This window comes from Amblyomma mixtum, chromosome 6 (genome assembly GCF_055824585.1).
Source record: "Amblyomma mixtum isolate Tamu chromosome 6, ASM5582458v1, whole genome shotgun sequence".
In the NCBI taxonomy this organism is placed as follows: Eukaryota; Metazoa; Arthropoda; class Arachnida; order Ixodida; family Ixodidae; genus Amblyomma; species Amblyomma mixtum.
Window position 1 is genome coordinate 75302 of NC_143017.1, and position 22379 is coordinate 97680.

Genomic DNA, 22379 nt, shown 5'->3' on the forward strand with positions numbered 1-22379 from the left:
CCTTCTTCCTGACGCGGCGACTACCAGCGTGGCCGGCCTAGCCCCCGAAGCCGTACAAGGTGCGGCCCTGACGCTTGAGCGCGTAGACGACATCCATCGCGGTGACAGTCTTGCGTTTTGCGTGCTCCGTGTACGTGACGGCGTCCCGGATCACGTTCTCGAGGAACACTTTCAAAACGCCGCGGGTCTCCTCGTAGATCAGGCCCGAGATGCGCTTGACACCGCCTCGGCGCGCCAGACGACGGATGGCAGGCTTGGTGATGCCCTGGATGTTGTCCCGCAACACCTTGCGATGACGCTTCGCGCCTCCTTTTCCGAGCCCCTTGCCGCCTTTGCCACGACCAGACATCACGATGCAGAAAAGCGCGACCGCTCGGCTCCGATGCAAAACAGAGAATGCAGGCAGCGAGCCGCGGGGCGTTCGGTCGCGGAGCGCAGCGACGACCGCCATTGGCTGGCGCCTCGACCAATCAGGGTCCGTCTTCGCGAGCGGCGCCTCGCTAGCATCACTGAGCCCTTTCGCAGGACTCTCGCGCAACTACGACCATGGGCAAACTCCTCGCGGGCAGAGCGACTGAGCACAAGAAAAAAAAAAGAAACATTCGGCCTCATGTGCGATGCTGACGCAACAACAACAACAAACTAAAAAAAAAAAGAACCGCGCGCCTTAGAGGGGCCACAGGAGTGCAGTAACGCGATGACCACTGTGGCTGTATAACGCTGGTAGTAATCCGATCTGCATTTGCAGCTCGGTCAAGAGGATGGAAAATGAATGTTGGAGAATCCTGCTTTGTTTTCGTATTTCCTTTTTTTTGCTGCGTGTGCGCGCGTTGGAAACAAACAGGCGCTCGCTGCTTTTGTTTCTTTCATCTCGCAGCACGGTGTTTCCAGCCCTTTGGACAACCAGACGCACCGCAGAGTGCGCTGCAACGACGAACACAGCCCGAGCCTGTCACATTACAAGTTCAAACTGCGAAATCGCGCGCCTCATTAAAACACATTAATGGCAGTCGAATCGCGTGCCGCCCTTCCTCATCTCTTTTTCGCGAGTTAACTCTTCCGTTCGCTTGCGCGCCAGGATTCAAGAGGCCACCATGGGAGCGCGCGCGACGGCGCTTCGCTGTGTACTCCCCTCCTCTACCGGTCGCTAGGATGCTGAAAAGCGACCAGTTTGCCCGGCGGGCAAAATTCAAACGCTTGTATCTCGGAAAGTAATGCATGCAGGATTTCCAAATTCGGCATACGTGTAGAACACGTTTCGGACCATTTCTCTGGCTAATTTCAGTTCGCTGCACCGACTACGAGCAGTTCGAGCGCCCCTTTCCGTTTTCCGACCATTCCCCGGCTGTGGTACCGACGAGCGCTACTCGGCTCCTGCTTCTCCTTCTTGGCTGTAATCTCTCGAAGCTTTCATTTTGGCTTATCTTCTCGCGGAATTAAAAAAAAAAAGCCACCACAGGCAGCGAAATATGCACACACACACACACACCTACCTGACTGAGCTCAGGTCTCTGCATGCACTAGCAACGTAAAAAGGTGGCAAATAACTGCTCCTTCCCATGCGTAGCCCGAACGTTTTATGGAGCCCATGAGCGAGTGCACTGCACACGACTTTGTTACTATTAGCGAAACGTAAGGGACGCATGACACCCGTGCAACCGCGAGCACATAGTAAATATTTGCACGCCTGTCGTGCGCGCCCAACAACAGAAGAACGAAAAAAAAAATTGTGTATCTGCCACACAGATATTATTCAATACACAATTCGGCACGAGCGCAAACTGTAGGGCGAAAAGAAAGGCACCCGAACTTCTGTCGTGCCGCTTGCAGGAACATTAAGCGCATGCAACTTGTCTTCCTCGCGCGTCCACACGTTGCAGTGTGGTCGAGCGCGGAGCTTCGTTTCTGTCTGCGCTCATTTCCTATAGCTATGATGCCCGCAGAGAAGTAGAGGAAGTTGCGCGCCCCGCACAGGGCTGTTAATACGCTTATCGCTACACTTTCTACCTCCGTCCCATTAAACTCAAACGCCGCGGCTGGCTTTTTTTTTTTTCTTTCTGCCTTTAAACACAACAAACATTCACCACCTGCTGGAGGTTTGCATGGCGCTGAAGCCGACAAGGAATTTAGCACCTTGGGCCACCTCACAGTTTACTGCTGGGCTTCGTTACAAATTTTATTTTTGTCACCTATTTCAGGATCCCTATGCAACAGACGTTGCCGAAAAAATCACTCGCGGTCGACTCCCCAACGTCCGCAAGGGGTTTTGCGCAAGTTCAGTCAACCCATTGCACTGTGCATACATTTCAGGACTCAGTAGTGTGTTGTGAACGCGTCTGAACCGAATAGCATTTCTAAGGCTTTCTTCCTTTCTTTTTTTTTTCTTTCCCCCCTGCAGCTAAAGTGTACTGTAGGCCACTTTAAGCCCACGCGTTATGGGAAACAGAGCTGAACTCAAGCAAGAAATAAAACGCAGTAACAAGACGGCCACACCGCAGCGCTGAAAGAATACGCGACTGCCGCACAACAAACAGCTGGTGGGGCCCTATAGAGGGAACCTATTCACGTGCACAGCAGTCAAAACGAGAGATGCCTTGGTATTTAAAACCACTTCAGGCTGCCACGCGAGGGGAATAAGAAATAAATAAATAAATATTATACACACATCACGCTCATAGAGAGGAAAAACAGGACCGGTGCATCGCTGCCTGCAGGCAGGCTCGCCAATGCAAACACTTTGGTTGGCTCTGATAAGAGCCGTTGAGGTGAGGGCCGGCAGCAGGCGCAATGTGCCACCCTACTTGGAGCTGGTGTACTTGGTGACAGCCTTGGTGCCTTCAGACACGGCGTGCTTGGCCAGTTCGCCAGGCAGCAGAAGACGCACCGCGGTCTGGATCTCCCGGCTGGTGATGGTCGAGCGCTTGTTGTAGTGGGCCAGGCGGGAAGACTCGGCCGCGATGCGCTCGAAGATGTCGTTCACGAAGCTGTTCATGATGGACATGGCCTTGCTGGAAACTCCAGTGTCTGGATGCACCTGCTTCAGCACCTTATAAATGTAGATGGAGAAGCTCTCCTTCCTGCCGCGCTTCTTCTTCTTCTTGTCCGTAGCGCGCACATTCTTCTGAGCCTTTCCGGCCTTCTTCACGGCCTTCCCAGAGGGCTGAGGCGGCATGTTGACAGCGACGTCGACGCTCGGCAACACGGACGGTGTCGAAAGAACGCGCGCCAAGGGGCGCGCGGCGCTTTTATACTGGCACGGTGGTGTTCAAGCGACCCGAGCCAGGCCGCCGCGCGATTGGTCGACGCAGCGATAGCTCCGCCCCAATCCGCGTCGGGCTCGCGGCGCGGGGAGAGAGCGCGGTATTCGTTTCGTTTCTATCCAACGTGCTCGCACGCAGTGGTCGTCGCTGATTCTCCTGCTTCTCGAGCGTACTACAACAACAGTCACCATGTCCGGCCGCGGCAAAGGAGGCAAAGCCAAGGGCAAGAGCAAGACCCGCTCCAGCCGCGCGGGACTCCAGTTCCCCGTTGGCCGAATCCACCGTCTCCTGCGCAAGGGCAACTACGCGGAGCGCGTCGGAGCCGGCGCCCCGGTCTACCTGGCCGCCGTCCTGGAATACCTGGCTGCCGAGGTGCTCGAGTTGGCGGGTAATGCTGCTCGCGATAACAAGAAGACGAGAATCATTCCTCGCCACCTGCAACTGGCCATCCGAAACGACGAGGAGCTCAACAAGCTGCTCTCGGGAGTGACCATTGCCCAGGGTGGCGTCCTGCCCAACATCCAGGCCGTGCTGCTCCCCAAGAAGACCGAGAAGAAGGCGTGAGCGGTCCTCTGCACGTCTATGGAGGCGCGCCCGCCGCAGCGATAGCTCGCACCTAACGGTCCTTATCAGGACCAACCAAGTGCCTGCCACGGCGGGGCCTCGCTCTGCGATCCCTTTGCTCTGGACCACTGCGTCCCTCTCATGCTGCTTTCGTTTACTGCCCGTTGGGCGTCACTGACACTACTCGACCACATGCGGCCGCGCACACAGGTTCGCTGTCCTTTCTTTTTTTTTTCTTTTTTTTTTCAGCCCGCTACAGGCCAGTACAGCGCACCGAGAGCAATGTTATTAATGGACTACACGAGAAAAGCGCGTCTCGTGGTTTCCTTCCAGTGGGCTGGGCTTGGGAATATCACCAAACGGCATGATTGGCATGTCGCAAGGGATCGTTTAAAGGAAAAGTAATAAACAGCCCAGCGACGAGGCACAAGACAGAATAAAGATGGACAAGCGCTTGTCCGTCGTCGCTGCGCCGTTTTGTTTTTTTTTTTTAATTCTTCAATATGCACCAATTCGCTCAGTTTTTGTTTTTCTGCTGTGTAGTTTCAAGGAGCTGCTGCATTTACTTGTGCGGACAGCAGTTCTTATTTTTCTTCTTCTTCTTGTTTTTCGACTGCATCCCATTCGGTGCGCGCGAGTTGTTATCGGCACAAAAAAAAAATAAAAAATAACTAACCTGCGGGAAGCCGCCGGGGTGTAAAAGTGCAGGCGAGTTCAGTACAAGGGCAGTGCGGAATCACTTTCAACACACTCACCCATTTCGCAGGAACAGACAGTCAGAGTAAAAAAAAGAGAGAGAGGTACCGGGGTCCTGAGCTCGTGTTCGTCTCGACCGTGCGCCCGTGGCCAACGCAAACGTTTGGGTGGTCCTGAGAAGGACCGTTGTGGAGCGTTGCTGCTGCTGCTGCTGTGGCGGCGCCTCGAATACGCTTTTAGGCGCGCTCGCCACGGATGCGCCTCGCCAGCTGGATGTCCTTCGGCATGATGGTGACGCGCTTGGCGTGGATCGCGCACAGGTTGGTGTCCTCGAAGAGACCGACAAGGTATGCCTCGCTGGCCTCCTGAAGTGCCATGACGGCCGAGCTCTGGAAGCGCAGGTCGGTCTTGAAGTCCTGAGCGATTTCTCTCACCAGGCGCTGGAAGGGCAGCTTGCGGATGAGAAGTTCGGTCGATTTTTGGTATCGGCGAATTTCACGAAGTGCCACGGTGCCAGGCCTGTAACGGTGAGGCTTCTTCACTCCCCCGGTAGCTGGCGCACTCTTGCGAGCAGCCTTTGTGGCCAGCTGCTTACGGGGGGCCTTGCCGCCAGTGCTCTTGCGCGCGGTTTGCTTGGTACGGGCCATGGTGACGAGCGCGGACGCTGGAAACGGGAGACTGCCTCCGGAGACGGACGGAGATCGACTGCGCCGCGCGGCGGTGCTGCTCCGCAGCGCCCCCCCCCCCTCTCTCCCACCTGATTGGTCGCCTGACGGACCGATGGCTACCCTCCGCTCAGCGGCACCCAGAATGCTGGAAACCGCCCGGTTTCGAGCGCGCGTCGGTTTCGCGCGTGGCAAACGTGACGCAAGTGGGTGTGGAACCGGGGTCTAGCACAAGATTACGCTGCGCCTGTCCTTTAGGTTTGCCGCAAAAGCAAAAGCAAGCCTCTGGAAGGAGGCGGGCGTCCGCGGCAGCGTCCACTTTGACACCACAGCAGCACGGTGCCGACGCGGTTGCGGCTGGTTCCGTGTGGCGTTGGCGCACTGCAACGAGCCTCCCCGCTTGCCGGGGGCGCGGTGTTGAAGGAACGCAACGACAGCTTGTAGAAATACGTCTGCACTTTGCGCACACCAAATGAGGGGCGAAATAACTGAATAGCGCGCTAGCCAGAAACAGCGGCGCAATGACCGCTTGGATGCACGGAACATGTACTGCCAGACACATGATCAGCTGATTTTGTGAACTGCAAAAACAAAAACAAAAAAAAAGGAAGGGAGAGTCAAGGTCTCCTACCAAAGAGGTTGATTCGTAGACGGCTGCTCGCTGTGCAGTCAGTAGGGCTTCTCGTTTGCGTTCCGTTGTTATTGAGTTATTAGTACCATGTTGGCAACATCGTGTCAGCACGGAATAAAACGGTCTGTTTTCTCTGCCTAGATGTAAAGCATTCATAAGCTCTCCCCCCAATGAGAAAATGCCTGTGCGACACCAAGCGTACCTCATGAATCCATCACAAGCTGTTGAATATCGCGCCACTCTTCCCGGTGATACGATACGAGGTCGGCATTTCTTCCTGGAAAGCGGCATCACGACTACGTCCCGTTCCGTTCCGTTGCAAGCAAGCCTTTACGACAAATTATTCCAATGACCGGCGCAGCTCGCAGCACTAATGATGCTGCCATGGCACACTTCTTGCTGCACCACCTTTGTTGAGCTTAATGCGAACTGAACTGTGTCGTCAACCAACTTGTTCGACGGGACAGCGGCGCAACTCGCAGCCAGACACCTGAACAGCGCAAAGCAGCCCACAGGGTACACAGCAGGTAGATCGACGCACCTCGGCAAAGCTGTAAGGGTTGAAGAGAGAAGCGCTTGGGCGCAGAACGCAATAATACATGCAACTCAAAGGAAGCGCAACAAGAGAGACGGCAGATTTAGACATATTGACAAACCCACCCCTTAGGGCATGAATGCCACCTCAGAGTGCGTCGTCGCTTCCAAGGAGGTTCGATGGGTGCACTGTGCAGTCGACAGATCAGTTCGCTTCAAATTTCAAGCTGCACCAGCCAAAACGAGTTCCCAGTTATCGTTATTGAGCACGAAAAATCGCCTGGAGAGCAGCGCGCGCATAGGGCTGTCTCTGTACACATTGCGTGTGTGTGTCTACCAGCCAAGGAACACTCGCCGACTAACCCGCGTTACTTACAAGTTACTTACTGAAGATGATTCAATGCATCCACAAAACACACACAAAAAAAGGCGAGCAGAACGAGAACCCACTTCTGATGGATGCGGTTATTTACTTCCCTCAAGTTTCCAGAGTTTCCAGTGTTCCCACATCCGCAGCTCATGCACCTCCGAATTTCCTGTAGTTTAAATCCATTAAATGTTTGCACTCTCTTCTTGCAGATAAAAAGGTGCGGAATTGAGAAAACAGTTTGCCCTGCGCAAAGTTGGCAAACCATAGCGAGACACATACCATGACGTACGATTGCACGGAAGGAAAGAGCCGCGAACACTGCGTGGAAAGCGTGCATCATGCCTAACATTTCCCATGCATCTCCAGGCAGTATTCTTCCAGTAACAGGTGGCCAAAGTTAGCAAAAACAGTAGAGCACGCATTGAAGGCACCCCCACCCCTCCGTGATTGAGGTGCATTTCCTGCGGTCGCTTTATAAGCGAACAGAAGCCCATCCATGGATTTTATTTAGGTCACCGGGCAGTGTAATGAGGAAAAACATTTTATTTCGTTCGTCCCTTGCATTTTTCTTTTTCTTCCAGAACCCCGGAGAATGGCACTGCGCGACGCCGCCCAACACTGTTAACAACACATAGTTTCTTGCCACTGGCTACAACTCGAAGTGAACGGGTTTCGGCACCAAAACTTTTGTTGTACTCCGGACGCCGAACGACGAGCAGCTAGCTTCGCTGACTGCTCGGGCGTTCCGAGAGATGTGTAGTTGCTTGCATTTGATTCTTGTATTTAACGCGTAAAATAAATTCAACGAGTTAAGTTTCAACGACTGGATCAAGTCTGATCATTTGTGATTAGGCTAACGAATAGCGGCAGCTACGCATAGTTACAACAAAACATTCTTTGGATAGTAGTGCGCCCCGTCCCTACTAACATCTCGTCCCTATCTTCTGTTCTCTTTCTTGAATAATGCAATGCCCCTCCAAACTCCCGCACTAGCAAAACGGCGCCAGCCAGTAGGGCAACAAAAAGCAAGCCAAACGGAATGAAAAGCCACAACTAAACCAGACTGAGCAGGGCGCACTCGCAATTTCCTCAATTACGTGCAGCAAACAAGACTGAAAAATTTATCCAAACGCTTCAGTCGCCGTACGTGCGACCCGAAATTAAAGCGCCTGAGACTCAAAACGCCATTTAAGGGGAAATCAAAGTGTACGCAAGCCGGGAGCTGCTTCCTCCCCAAGGGAATGCATACCTTCCAGCAGCGCGGTGCACGCAACTTAATCGCCGACGCTTCGCGCGGCCGCGGCGCCACCTTCCTCCAGCTTGCGCAAGTACCTACGCCTCCGAGACCAGCGCCCGGAATCTTGGAGGCAACGGTGCGGCTCCCGCCTCTACTTTCATCCTTTTCATGCACTCCAAAACGCAGGCAGCGCGCTATAGACGCCTGTCTGGACGCCGCAGTTGGGGCACACAAGTTCACAGCCGCCCCAAATAGCAGTTGAGCTGAAAGCTGCACTGGTTGCTTCAAAAAAAAACGCACCTCGGAAGTCACCGGCTGCAGAGGGAAACCGTCCTACGGACGGACGGCCAGACTCGCTCAAAAGGCAAGCAGTGAGCTAGCGCGACGTCGCTGTGCCTCTCCCAGGCTCTCTTCGCCATCCACTCTAAATGCTAACACATCCGAGACGCCTTTCACGCACCTGACAGCACACCTTGCTTGAACACACTGCCCTTATTCAAAAGAGGAAAGTGACTCGCGTCAATCAATACACTCATTTTCTGTGGATCGCGCAAACGTTTTCCGCGACACTGACTTTGTAGGAACCGTATGTACACACCACGCATGCAATTTCAGCGTCGTCGGGCATCAAAAATTCGAGGAACAACTGACGACACACACTGGGCACAACAACAACAGCAACTTTATTTCGCAATGCCGCAAAAGTATTTATATTTGCTGCATTGGTTGGCGCAACAACAAAACACATATGCCCGTAATGAGCTGCGATGCGTTTGAATTCACGCAAGCAATTTCGAGGCTGGCTGGTTCCCTCACCGCGTGATGTAATTGTTTACAAGAAGCCGTGCAGCTAGCTATGCCGCTATTTTGTCCGCATCATCGCAGTTATGCTCCCCAGGTGTTTGGTAGCTGAATTTCATGCACAAGACGTTGTTTGCATTCGCCAGGCGTGTTTACCTGCCTGTCTGTGGCTGCGAAACGAACCGCCGACGAATGTAAATAAATCGCTTCGCCTGCGATTATGAGAGGCCGCGCGCACATAAACAAGGAAATGTGTACAGGGGTTCGTTTCGAAAGAAAGCATAATGCCTCTTTTCACCAGACCCGTTCGCAGCACGCACACACGATTGATTCATGGCGAAAGGTAGGTTGTAAACTTATGGCCGCGAAGCTGAAGCGAAAAATGTCGCGCACACACACGTGCGAAAGCCACACACGGCGGCCGCCCTGCCAAAAACGATGCTCCCTCAGATGGCTACTACTATGGCTGCAGACAGTGAGGCACGGCGCAATCAACTGCTCACCTGAGACCGCTGCAGCTTGCTGTTGTGGCATAATCCGCTCGCTTCCGCAGGCGACAACAAGTAGGCAAAGAAAAAAAAAAACCCATAGAGACAGAGAGAGAGGAACAAACGAGAACCGGAGCTCTGGTTCGCAACCAACAGCTGCCAATCCAGCATTTGGGTAGCCCTAAAAAGGGCTGTTTGACGACGACACGGAGCTGGAGTAGAGGGTGCACGCCGCACAGGGTCCCTTCTTCCTGACGCGGCGACTACCAGCGTGGCCGGCCTAGCCCCCGAAGCCGTACAAGGTGCGGCCCTGACGCTTGAGCGCGTAGACGACATCCATCGCGGTGACAGTCTTGCGTTTTGCGTGCTCCGTGTACGTGACGGCGTCCCGGATCACGTTCTCGAGGAACACTTTCAAAACGCCGCGGGTCTCCTCGTAGATCAGGCCCGAGATGCGCTTGACACCGCCTCGGCGCGCCAGACGACGGATGGCAGGCTTGGTGATGCCCTGGATGTTGTCCCGCAACACCTTGCGATGACGCTTCGCGCCTCCTTTTCCGAGCCCCTTGCCGCCTTTGCCACGACCAGACATCACGATGCAGAAAAGCGCGACCGCTCGGCTCCGATGCAAAACAGAGAATGCAGGCAGCGAGCCGCGGGATGTTGTGGTTCTATTATGAATGAAACATTTGTGTGCAGCGCGTGCAACTGTCTCTCTAATTGGAGATCACCTTCGCTGCGCTGCACAGGGGGCAGGGGTTGAGGGAATAAAAGAAAGTGATGGGAGAGGATCTGATCGCTACAAAGGGGCACCGGGGGGAGCGCCGAGATGGGGACGCCACAGCAGGTGCGCGGAACAGCAACAGCACAACAAAAAGCGCGCCGGAGGTCGATGGCCCAGCCGGTTTGGGGAGAGGAGGCCGGGGAGCAAGAGGGGAGGCAGCTGCCCTCGCCTAGAAGCGTCGTCGTAGACCGGCTTTGTTGACAAAGTGAACGAGTGCGGTCAATGCACTCTGTGCTTTTCGAGGGGGCCCTGGGGGGAATGCAAGAGCGCCGACGGTGTCCGCTTGCAAACCGAGCGCACGGTATTTGGACAACATCTCGGCGCGCGCGCCTGCGTGAGCGGGGCACTGACACAGCAGATGTTCCACAGTTTCCGTGTCACCACAGTCGGCACAGAAGGGGTCGCCCTCCCCTCTGAGGCGATGACGGCGTTCAGCTGGCCACACACAGCCGATTCGGAGCCGCAGGAGAAGAGATATGGCCGCGTTCCCGAAGGCATGAAAAGGAAGCGACCGTGGCATCTTTCCCGATGCGACGCGCGGATCTGGGTGGCACAGAGCGACGTTGTATCTCATGAGATGACGGGCCACGTCAAACACCGTGATGTTCGTGCACAGTGGGACGGCTGTGTTACCGTGAGCAGCTTTGGCCAGTCGGTCCGCAGCCTCGTTGCCGGGCAGGCCAACGTGAGATGGCACCCACTGCAGGACGATGTCGCAGCCGCGCGCACTGAGCTGAGATAGTTTATAGTGCAGCCACTGCACACATCGGGCGCCGCGCTCGGGGCGCTGTAGTTGTGCGAGTGCCGCACGTGAGTCGCACAGTATTGCGACCCGCGTGAGCTCCGGTCTCTCTCCTAGGATTTCGGCAGCGAGGTGGAGTGCCGAGATTTCTGCCGTGGTGGAGCTTGTGAAGTGTCTGAGGCGGCACTGTCGTTCCACACCTAAGTCTGGCACTGTGCACGCTGCCGTGGCTGAGTTGCCGTCTTGGGACACCGAACCGTCTGTGTAGAGTTGGACGCGCTCGGCGTAGTCGCCCTGTACGCGCTGGGCTGTCTCGTGCAGCATGGCACAATGCGGAGTGGTCCTCTTGGAGTGAACTCCTGGGATGCCCAACTCGATCGAGATGTGCGGCACTCGATGGGGCAGCTGGCGCGGTGGAGCGGGTCCCGGCTCGTCACGGATCACAAAGTCGAATTCGCGCTTCGCCTGACCCATGCGCGAGCACGGCGTCGCGCGCAAATCCTCAATCAATTGTGCCGTGCCTTCGGCTCGGTGGATGCGCTCTATGTGATTGAGCGCGGTGCGCTCTGCGCGCAAGGAGATGGGCCAGACCCGCAGCTCGGCATGTGTAGGGCCGACTGGAGAGCCCTGCGGGAGGCCCGCAAATCGACGGATGGCCGCGCGCTGGTCCACATCCAGCCGTTTCCACTGAGCACGGGAGAGCCCGAGCAGCGGGAGCGCATACAACACGCGCGCCGATGCGGTACTCTCGTAGAGGCGCAGAGGCAAAGTGGGCGTGGTCCCCTCTCCGCGCGCCAGCAGCCGGGATGCGAGATCGGCGACGCGCTTGTTGGCTTTGCGCAGGTCGCCGATGGCCGCCTTGTAGGAGAGCCTGGCGTCGATCTGGAGCCCCAGGTACTTCCCGCACGGCTTCCATGGCAGTGGGGTGCCCTGTAGCTGCAGCGGCTGTGTTGTTTTGGCAGCTGTGGCTCTGGGATGGAAGAGCATCGCCACGGTCTTCTCAGGTGAAACCGAGAGGCCGATGCCTTGGAGATGTTTGCTCACCGCGTCCAGCGTGGCCTGAAGCTCGGTTCTGAGCTCCGCTCCGTGCAGGGGGTGGGCCGACGCGACGATGGCGATGTCGTCTGCGTAGATAGCAAGCCGGATGGTGTGGTTGCTGTGCGGAACGCACTGGGAAAGCCGTGCGAGCGCCAGGTTAAACAGGAAGGGACTGATGACGCTGCCCTGCGGGACTCCCTTCATTACTGGTCGCTCGGAGCTGATGGTGTTCGCTACACGGACTTTAAACGTCCTGCCGCTGAGGAAGGACTCCACATAGCGCAGCAGTCGTGCAGTGACGCCCAGCCATTGCAGCGACTCGATGATTACCTCGTGTGGCAGCATGTCAAATGCGCTGCGCACATCGAGGAGAACGAGGTAAGCTGCATGCCGCTCGCTCTTGGCTTGCTCCAGGATGGACGTGACGTGGGCGATGCAATCCGCTGTGCAGCGTCCCGCTCGAAATCCACTCTGCGCGGGAGCCAGGGCACCGCGGGCAGAAGCAATCCATTCCAGCCTGGTGAGCGCCATGGCCTCGAGGGTTTTGCCCGCTGCCGAGGTGAGCGAAACCGGCCGATACGACGTGATGGCTCGCTGGGGCTTGCCTCGCTTATGAATGGGCACGACCATGGCGCTCCGCCACTCGGTTGGGACCTCGCCGCTGCGCCAGACTGCGTTGAACGCAGCGAGCAGTGCTGGGCGCTGGTCCCTTGCGATGTTCAGGAGCATTTTGTAAGTGACGCCGTCTTCGCCGGGTGCGCTGCGGCTGCCGCGTCGTGCCTCCAGGGCTCGCTCGAGCTCGTGAGCAGCCAGGTCTGCTCTGCAGACCTTTGCAATTGCAATTTGGAGCTGGGTTGTGACAGGCGGGAGTGGAGCGTTGAGAGGCGAGAGGGCCTGCGCCGCGTAATTCGGTGCAGCAAAGCTGTCTGCCAGCTTTTCGGCCAGCGTCGCCGTGTTGTAGCCAGCTGCTATGGCGATGGCCAGGGCTGGGCAGCGAGGCACTGGGGGGTTCAGCATGGCATGGAGAATGCGCCACGCTTGGCCAGGGCGGCGGTTGTCATTTAGCGCGGCGCAGAGACGCTTCCAGCTCTGCTTTCGGCGGCGTACTGCATGGCGGCGACAGGCCGCGTCGAGGCGGTTGTACAGCGTCCAGTGCTCGGGCTTGCGGGTGCGTAGAGCTCGACGCTGGGCTCTTCGTCTTGCTGCCCGTAGGTTGAGTAGCTTTATGTCCGGTGCCGGGGTGCCAGTTGGCACGGTGCAGCGGGTCGTCGCGCTGCGCGCACATTCTGCCACATGTGAAAAGTAATCCGTGCTGGGAGGAGTCGCAGTAGAGCACAGGTCGCGGAAACGCGACCACTTCACTACACTGTAGCACCGCGTGCCCGCACGTTCACGGTAGGATGGAGTGAGGGTGATCGGATAGTGGTCCGAGCCCTGCGTGTCCGCGTCGCGCTCCCACCTGTATGCACAGCTGCTCGTGACAAGCGAGACGTCTATGGCATTATGGCTACCCACTCGCTGCACGTGCGTGGGGCAGCCAGTGTTGATAACGTGCAGGCGCGCTGCCTGCGATGACGCGAGTAATTCCCGACCACGTCGTGATGTCCCGCTGCATCCCCAGTGGGTGTTGTGGGCATTAAAATCCCCACATATCACTGCGTCCCTTCCCAGCCGGTCAGACAGTTTGCGCACGAAGCCCGCATCCCACGGTATGTTTGGGCGCACATAGACACTTGCCACGGCCGTGTCTGTGTTGCGAACGCGCACTATCACAGCACAGCACTCGACCGATTCGCCAACGAGGTCGTCCACCGTCACCACAACGTGCGGCAGCGAGCTACGCACATAAATGGCCGTGCGAGGGCAGTCCACTCGATGTGACGCGTCGCCGCACGGTGCTGCGTCGCACGATGCCACATTGCAAGTCGACGGCCCACTGTATCCGATGTATCCTGGCAGTTTGACCTCCTCCGCGCGCACGTACGTTTCCTGTAATGCGAAAACATCACAGTCGATGCGCGGGAGGAGTTGGACGAGCTCTGCGTGTCGGCGGCGCAATGAGCGGCAGTTCCACTGTCTTATGCGCGGCCGAGGAACGCGTGGGGCACTATCCATGGCTGGTTAGGGCTTGGTGGGCAGCCAGGGCTGCGTCGCACAACTGACGGGCTGGGGAGGTGGCTGGCAGATAGTCAATTATTGCACTGACCGCTGCCAAGAGAGCCGCGATGACTGCATCTTTCCCACGCTCTGCAGTTGCGCCAGCTGGCCGCGGTGTGCTGTCGGATTTACCTCGCAGCGCGTCACTGTATGATTTCGGCTGTGGGCTGGTTGGGGAGGGTTGGGTCGTGGTTCCAGCCCCCTCTCTAGCGTTTGGCAATGCTGCGGGCGTGGTGGTGGTGGCAGGTGCGAGCTGCGTACTTCTCACCGCGCGCTGGGCCTCCCGCCGTGAGGTAGGAGCGGTGGTTTTGGTGAGAATGATGGCCACTTTGCGTTCTTCCTGCCAGCGGGGGCAGCGGGGCTCACTGGCTGGATGTGGTCCACGACAGTTCACACACCGTGGCTTGGGCGAAGAGCATTCCACGATGAGGTGGGTCTCTGCTCCACAGCGGCAGCAGCGCGACGAGGCAGTGCACGCCGCAGTCGCATGTCCGAATGCCCAGCACTTGCGACACTGCACAGGGCGCGGGAGGCAGGCTCGAACAGGGCGTCGCAGCTTGAACAGTGCCACCTCGCTGGGGGGGGTGTGTCCTTCGAAATGAAGGATTAAATTTTTCCCCCTCCTGGCGCACCCAACGAGTGGAGCTCTGCTCTCGATATTAGCTGCGAGCTCGTTCTCTGGGATGTTGACATCCACCCCATAGAGCATCCCCGTGCAGGTGTTCGTGCGTGCCGCGCGGGCGCGAACTTGGACACCACACACAGAGGTAATTCCCAGGAGCGGCTGTAAATCCGTCGCGGGAGGTGCGTCCACGGCCACAACGTTGCGACGGTGATTCACGCGCACAGCCTGAACTCCTGGTAGCTTGGAAAGTTCCGCTGCAATTGCGTCGCGCGACGAATCCAAAAAGTTTGCCTTTTTGCCCACGGGTCTGAGGAGCACAGTTTCCGAGCGGCCGCCGTCAGCTGGCCGTTGGGCGAGGGGAGCGAAACGGGTTTCCACGCCGAGGGAGAGGGCAGCGCGCCTCTCTGGGCCAGCAGACGACGCCGCGGGAGAAGTGCCGCTGCCGTTCGGGTGGCGCTGCTGTTGCGACGACTCTGGTGCGCGGGCGTTGGGAGAAGGAGTGGACGAGGAGGAAGCCGCTCGGACGGGCGTTGGCAGCTGGCTCACTGCATTTGCCTCTGCCAGGGAGGGGAAATCCTCTGTTGGGGGGGGTGCTGCCTTGGCCTGCTTGAGTGGATATTGCCTTGCCTTTTTTCTTTCATTGTTGGGCTTGGCTATAGCAGGGCTCTGTGTGCCTCTCGTGGGGAGGGAGGCTGGGGGGGAAGGAGTCCGCTGCATCGGCTCTTCGCCCACTGTCTGGGTTGGTAGGAGGACGCTGCAGCTGCTGCTGCTGCGAGAGGGAGAGCCGAGGGACGCTTGCACTGAAGTGGCCAGGTCGCATTCCTGAGCTCGTTCAGCAGGAGGGGGGGAGGCCTCTGGGGGGGACGGGAGTGTTTTCTTTGCTTTGAGAGCTTTGCCCTTACCCTTACCCTTCTTGGTCTTTTTGGGTTTCTTTGGTGGATTCCTGGAGCCCTTGACAAAGGCAAGATAGGGTGCCGAGGCTTGCTGCTGGCGATTTCCTGCCCGCTCTGCTTGGGCAAGAGACTCGGATGGTTTTCTTGGACGCCGCGTTGGCGCCGGCGTTTGGGAGCCCTGATGCTCCTCGGGGGACGCGATGATGTTGGCTGTTGTTATGGGCACGAGCGTGGGGATTACAAACGAGTCGTCCAGGTCGTTGTCCAACAGGGATGTTGCGTGGCGCGGATTGTGGCCACGGGCTGGAGAGGTGCCTTCGCAGGCGGGCTCTGCTGCCTCCTGTAGGAGGAGTATGGAGCTCCTGTCTCCAGCTTCAACAGGTATTGTGATAACTGCTGATGGTGTCGAGGTCTGTGGGCTGCTGTCGGGTGGTTGCAGCATGCCCGATGAGGTCCTGGGGGTGAACGGGTGTTCGCCAGCGCTGACCAGGTGTCGAGCATGATCTTGGAGCTCGATCACCTTGCTTGCTTCTGCATACAGCTGCTTGAGCATCCGGGAACATCCAACGCTGCCAGAGCGGCGGTGCAGATTTCGGAGGCTGGATGTGCCACCCTCCATCGTCTCTTTAAGACGGTTTGGTTATTACGTTAGGTTATGGGGCCGCTGATGAGCCCCATGATGGGGAAAGCTAGGAATAACTGAGACAGAGAATGAATCGTGAACGTTCGACAGAAACGAGACACACACGACACGGCACTACACCAAAACGACAGAGGACAACACCACACCACCAAAACCAAACCACACACCACCAAAACCAAACAGAGAATCCCAGCGAGCCGCGGGGCGTTCGGTCGCGGAGCGCAGCGACGACCGCCATTGGCTGGCGCCTCGACCAATCAGGGTCCGTCTTCGCGAGCGGCGCCTCGCTAGCATCACTGAGCCCTTTCGCAGGACTCTCGCGCAACTACGACCATGGGCAAACTCCTCGCGGGCAGAGCGACTGAGCACAAGAAAAAAAAAAGAAACATTCGGCCTCATGTGCGATGCTGACGCAACAACAACAACAAACTAAAAAAAAAAAGAACCGCGCGCCTTAGAGGGGCCACAGGAGTGCAGTAACGCGATGACCACTGTGGCTGTATAACGCTGGTAGTAATCCGATCTGCATTTGCAGCTCGGTCAAGAGGATGGAAAATGAATGTTGGAGAATCCTGCTTTGTTTTCGTATTTCCTTTTTTTTGCTGCGTGTGCGCGCGTTGGAAACAAACAGGCGCTCGCTGCTTTTGTTTCTTTCATCTCGCAGCACGGTGTTTCCAGCCCTTTGGACAACCAGACGCACCGCAGAGTGCGCTGCAACGACGAACACAGCCCGAGCCTGTCACATTACAAGTTCAAACTGCGAAATCGCGCGCCTCATTAAAACACATTAATGGCAGTCGAATCGCGTGCCGCCCTTCCTCATCTCTTTTTCGCGAGTTAACTCTTCCGTTCGCTTGCGCGCCAGGATTCAAGAGGCCACCATGGGAGCGCGCGCGACGGCGCTTCGCTGTGTACTCCCCTCCTCTACCGGTCGCTAGGATGCTGAAAAGCGACCAGTTTGCCCGGCGGGCAAAATTCAAACGCTTGTATCTCGGAAAGTAATGCATGCAGGATTTCCAAATTCGGCATACGTGTAGAACACGTTTCGGACCATTTCTCTGGCTAATTTCAGTTCGCTGCACCGACTACGAGCAGTTCGAGCGCCCCTTTCCGTTTTCCGACCATTCCCCGGCTGTGGTACCGACGAGCGCTACTCGGCTCCTGCTTCTCCTTCTTGGCTGTAATCTCTCGAAGCTTTCATTTTGGCTTATCTTCTCGCGGAATTAAAAAAAAAAGCCACCACAGGCAGCGAAATATGCACACACACACACACACCTACCTGACTGAGCTCAGGTCTCTGCATGCACTAGCAACGTAAAAAGGTGGCAAATAACTGCTCCTTCCCATGCGTAGCCCGAACGTTTTATGGAGCCCATGAGCGAGTGCACTGCACACGACTTTGTTACTATTAGCGAAACGTAAGGGACGCATGACACCCGTGCAACCGCGAGCACATAGTAAATATTTGCACGCCTGTCGTGCGCGCCCAACAACAGAAGAACGAAAAAAAAAATTGTGTATCTGCCACACAGATATTATTCAATACACAATTCGGCACGAGCGCAAACTGTAGGGCGAAAAGAAAGGCACCCGAACTTCTGTCGTGCCGCTTGCAGGAACATTAAGCGCATGCAACTTGTCTTCCTCGCGCGTCCACACGTTGCAGTGTGGTCGAGCGCGGAGCTTCGTTTCTGTCTGCGCTCATTTCCTATAGCTATGATGCCCGCAGAGAAGTAGAGGAAGTTGCGCGCCCCGCACAGGGCTGTTAATACGCTTATCGCTACACTTTCTACCTCCGTCCCATTAAACTCAAACGCCGCGGCTGGCTTTTTTTTTTTTCTTTCTGCCTTTAAACACAACAAACATTCACCACCTGCTGGAGGTTTGCATGGCGCTGAAGCCGACAAGGAATTTAGCACCTTGGGCCACCTCACAGTTTACTGCTGGGCTTCGTTACAAATTTTATTTTTGTCACCTATTTCAGGATCCCTATGCAACAGACGTTGCCGAAAAAATCACTCGCGGTCGACTCCCCAACGTCCGCAAGGGGTTTTGCGCAAGTTCAGTCAACCCATTGCACTGTGCATACATTTCAGGACTCAGTAGTGTGTTGTGAACGCGTCTGAACCGAATAGCATTTCTAAGGCTTTCTTCCTTTCTTTTTTTTTTCTTTCCCCCCTGCAGCTAAAGTGTACTGTAGGCCACTTTAAGCCCACGCGTTATGGGAAACAGAGCTGAACTCAAGCAAGAAATAAAACGCAGTAACAAGACGGCCACACCGCAGCGCTGAAAGAATACGCGACTGCCGCACAACAAACAGCTGGTGGGGCCCTATAGAGGGAACCTATTCACGTGCACAGCAGTCAAAACGAGAGATGCCTTGGTATTTAAAACCACTTCAGGCTGCCACGCGAGGGGAATAAGAAATAAATAAATAAATATTATACACACATCACGCTCATAGAGAGGAAAAACAGGACCGGTGCATCGCTGCCTGCAGGCAGGCTCGCCAATGCAAACACTTTGGTTGGCTCTGATAAGAGCCGTTGAGGTGAGGGCCGGCAGCAGGCGCAATGTGCCACCCTACTTGGAGCTGGTGTACTTGGTGACAGCCTTGGTGCCTTCAGACACGGCGTGCTTGGCCAGTTCGCCAGGCAGCAGAAGACGCACCGCGGTCTGGATCTCCCGGCTGGTGATGGTCGAGCGCTTGTTGTAGTGGGCCAGGCGGGAAGACTCGGCCGCGATGCGCTCGAAGATGTCGTTCACGAAGCTGTTCATGATGGACATGGCCTTGCTGGAAACTCCAGTGTCTGGATGCACCTGCTTCAGCACCTTATAAATGTAGATGGAGAAGCTCTCCTTCCTGCGGCGCTTCTTCTTCTTCTTGTCCGTAGCGCGCACATTCTTCTGAGCCTTTCCGGCCTTCTTCACGGCCTTCCCAGAGGGCTGAGGCGGCATGTTGACAGCGACGTCGACGCTCGGCAACACGGACGGTGTCGAAAGAACGCGCGCCAAGGGGCGCGCGGCGCTTTTATACTGGCACGGTGGTGTTCAAGCGACCCGAGCCAGGCCGCCGCGCGATTGGTCGACGCAGCGATAGCTCCGCCCCAATCCGCGTCGGGCTCGCGGCGCGGGGAGAGAGCGCGGTATTCGTTTCGTTTCTATCCAACGTGCTCGCACGCAGTGGTCGTCGCTGATTCTCCTGCTTCTCGAGCGTACTACAACAACAGTCACCATGTCCGGCCGCGGCAAAGGAGGCAAAGCCAAGGGCAAGAGCAAGACCCGCTCCAGCCGCGCGGGACTCCAGTTCCCCGTTGGCCGAATCCACCGTCTCCTGCGCAAGGGCAACTACGCGGAGCGCGTCGGAGCCGGCGCCCCGGTCTACCTGGCCGCCGTCCTGGAATACCTGGCTGCCGAGGTGCTCGAGTTGGCGGGTAATGCTGCTCGCGATAACAAGAAGACGAGAATCATTCCTCGCCACCTGCAACTGGCCATCCGAAACGACGAGGAGCTCAACAAGCTGCTCTCGGGAGTGACCATTGCCCAGGGTGGCGTCCTGCCCAACATCCAGGCCGTGCTGCTCCCCAAGAAGACCGAGAAGAAGGCGTGAGCGGTCCTCTGCACGTCTATGGAGGCGCGCCCGCCGCAGCGATAGCTCGCACCTAACGGTCCTTATCAGGACCAACCAAGTGCCTGCCACGGCGGGGCCTCGCTCTGCGATCCCTTTGCTCTGGACCACTGCGTCCCTCTCATGCTGCTTTCGTTTACTGCCCGTTGGGCGTCACTGACACTACTCGACCACATGCGGCCGCGCACACAGGTTCGCTGTCCTTTCTTTTTTTTTTCTTTTTTTTTTCAGCCCGCTACAGGCCAGTACAGCGCACCGAGAGCAATGTTATTAATGGACTACACGAGAAAAGCGCGTCTCGTGGTTTCCTTCCAGTGGGCTGGGCTTGGGAATATCACCAAACGGCATGATTGGCATGTCGCAAGGGATCGTTTAAAGGAAAAGTAATAAACAGCCCAGCGACGAGGCACAAGACAGAATAAAGATGGACAAGCGCTTGTCCGTCGTCGCTGCGCCGTTTTGTTTTTTTTTTTTAATTCTTCAATATGCACCAATTCGCTCAGTTTTTGTTTTTCTGCTGTGTAGTTTCAAGGAGCTGCTGCATTTACTTGTGCGGACAGCAGTTCTTATTTTTCTTCTTCTTCTTGTTTTTCGACTGCATCCCATTCGGTGCGCGCGAGTTGTTATCGGCACAAAAAAAAAATAAAAAATAACTAACCTGCGGGAAGCCGCCGGGGTGTAAAAGTGCAGGCGAGTTCAGTACAAGGGCAGTGCGGAATCACTTTCAACACACTCACCCATTTCGCAGGAACAGACAGTCAGAGTAAAAAAAAGAGAGAGAGGTACCGGGGTCCTGAGCTCGTGTTCGTCTCGACCGTGCGCCCGTGGCCAACGCAAACGTTTGGGTGGTCCTGAGAAGGACCGTTGTGGAGCGTTGCTGCTGCTGCTGCTGTGGCGGCGCCTCGAATACGCTTTTAGGCGCGCTCGCCACGGATGCGCCTCGCCAGCTGGATGTCCTTCGGCATGATGGTGACGCGCTTGGCGTGGATCGCGCACAGGTTGGTGTCCTCGAAGAGACCGACAAGGTATGCCTCGCTGGCCTCCTGAAGTGCCATGACGGCCGAGCTCTGGAAGCGCAGGTCGGTCTTGAAGTCCTGAGCGATTTCTCTCACCAGGCGCTGGAAGGGCAGCTTGCGGATGAGAAGTTCGGTCGATTTTTGGTATCGGCGAATTTCACGAAGTGCCACGGTGCCAGGCCTGTAACGGTGAGGCTTCTTCACTCCCCCGGTAGCTGGCGCACTCTTGCGAGCAGCCTTTGTGGCCAGCTGCTTACGGGGGGCCTTGCCGCCAGTGCTCTTGCGCGCGGTTTGCTTGGTACGGGCCATGGTGACGAGCGCGGACGCTGGAAACGGGAGACTGCCTCCGGAGACGGACGGAGATCGACTGCGCCGCGCGGCGGTGCTGCTCCGCAGCGCCCCCCCCCCCTCTCTCCCACCTGATTGGTCGCCTGACGGACCGATGGCTACCCTCCGCTCAGCGGCACCCAGAATGCTGGAAACCGCCCGGTTTCGAGCGCGCGTCGGTTTCGCGCGTGGCAAACGTGACGCAAGTGGGTGTGGAACCGGGGTCTAGCACAAGATTACGCTGCGCCTGTCCTTTAGGTTTGCCGCAAAAGCAAAAGCAAGCCTCTGGAAGGAGGCGGGCGTCCGCGGCAGCGTCCACTTTGACACCACAGCAGCACGGTGCCGACGCGGTTGCGGCTGGTTCCGTGTGGCGTTGGCGCACTGCAACGAGCCTCCCCGCTTGCCGGGGGCGCGGTGTTGAAGGAACGCAACGACAGCTTGTAGAAATACGTCTGCACTTTGCGCACACCAAATGAGGGGCGAAATAACTGAATAGCGCGCTAGCCAGAAACAGCGGCGCAATGACCGCTTGGATGCACGGAACATGTACTGCCAGACACATGATCAGCTGATTTTGTGAACTGCAAAAACAAAAACAAAAAAAAAGGAAGGGAGAGTCAAGGTCTCCTACCAAAGAGGTTGATTCGTAGACGGCTGCTCGCTGTGCAGTCAGTAGGGCTTCTCGTTTGCGTTCCGTTGTTATTGAGTTATTAGTACCATGTTGGCAACATCGTGTCAGCACGGAATAAAACGGTCTGTTTTCTCTGCCTAGATGTAAAGCATTCATAAGCTCTCCCCCCAATGAGAAAATGCCTGTGCGACACCAAGCGTACCTCATGAATCCATCACAAGCTGTTGAATATCGCGCCACTCTTCCCGGTGATACGATACGAGGTCGGCATTTCTTCCTGGAAAGCGGCATCACGACTACGTCCCGTTCCGTTCCGTTGCAAGCAAGCCTTTACGACAAATTATTCCAATGACCGGCGCAGCTCGCAGCACTAATGATGCTGCCATGGCACACTTCTTGCTGCACCACCTTTGTTGAGCTTAATGCGAACTGAACTGTGTCGTCAACCAACTTGTTCGACGGGACAGCGGCGCAACTCGCAGCCAGACACCTGAACAGCGCAAAGCAGCCCACAGGGTACACAGCAGGTAGATCGACGCACCTCGGCAAAGCTGTAAGGGTTGAAGAGAGAAGCGCTTGGGCGCAGAACGCAATAATACATGCAACTCAAAGGAAGCGCAACAAGAGAGACGGCAGATTTAGACATATT

At 56.6% G+C, this 22379-nt stretch overlaps 8 protein-coding genes across 8 annotated transcripts; 2 read left to right on the plus strand and 6 right to left on the minus strand.

The window, feature by feature from the left end:
* Positions 1-37: 37 nt before the first annotated feature.
* LOC149337921 (histone H4) lies at positions 38-349 on the minus strand. Its single transcript, XM_089550147.1, has one exon. The coding sequence runs from the start codon at positions 347-349 to the stop codon at positions 38-40; it is 312 nt and encodes a 103-aa protein (XP_089406273.1).
* Positions 350-2797: 2448 nt separating this feature from the next.
* LOC149337922 (histone H2B-like) lies at positions 2798-3172 on the minus strand. Its single transcript, XM_089550035.1, has one exon. It carries the CDS (start codon positions 3170-3172, stop codon positions 2798-2800), a length of 375 nt encoding a protein of 124 aa, XP_089406161.1.
* A 277-nt stretch (positions 3173-3449) lies between these two features.
* On the plus strand, positions 3450-3824 carry LOC149337923 (histone H2A-like). Its single transcript, XM_089550150.1, has one exon. The coding sequence runs from the start codon at positions 3450-3452 to the stop codon at positions 3822-3824; it is 375 nt and encodes a 124-aa protein (XP_089406276.1).
* A 932-nt stretch (positions 3825-4756) lies between these two features.
* On the minus strand, positions 4757-5167 carry LOC149337924 (histone H3). Its single transcript, XM_089550148.1, has one exon. The coding sequence runs from the start codon at positions 5165-5167 to the stop codon at positions 4757-4759; it is 411 nt and encodes a 136-aa protein (XP_089406274.1).
* Positions 5168-9526: 4359 nt separating this feature from the next.
* LOC149337925 (histone H4) lies at positions 9527-9838 on the minus strand. The gene has a single exon (XM_089550149.1). It carries the CDS (start codon positions 9836-9838, stop codon positions 9527-9529), a length of 312 nt encoding a protein of 103 aa, XP_089406275.1.
* Positions 9839-18711: 8873 nt separating this feature from the next.
* On the minus strand, positions 18712-19086 carry LOC149337926 (histone H2B-like). Its single transcript, XM_089550151.1, has one exon. It carries the CDS (start codon positions 19084-19086, stop codon positions 18712-18714), a length of 375 nt encoding a protein of 124 aa, XP_089406277.1.
* Positions 19087-19363: 277 nt separating this feature from the next.
* On the plus strand, positions 19364-19738 carry LOC149337927 (histone H2A-like). The gene has a single exon (XM_089550152.1). The coding sequence runs from the start codon at positions 19364-19366 to the stop codon at positions 19736-19738; it is 375 nt and encodes a 124-aa protein (XP_089406278.1).
* Positions 19739-20670: 932 nt separating this feature from the next.
* On the minus strand, positions 20671-21081 carry LOC149337928 (histone H3). Its single transcript, XM_089550153.1, has one exon. It carries the CDS (start codon positions 21079-21081, stop codon positions 20671-20673), a length of 411 nt encoding a protein of 136 aa, XP_089406279.1.
* Between the last annotated feature and the right edge of the window lie 1298 nt (positions 21082-22379).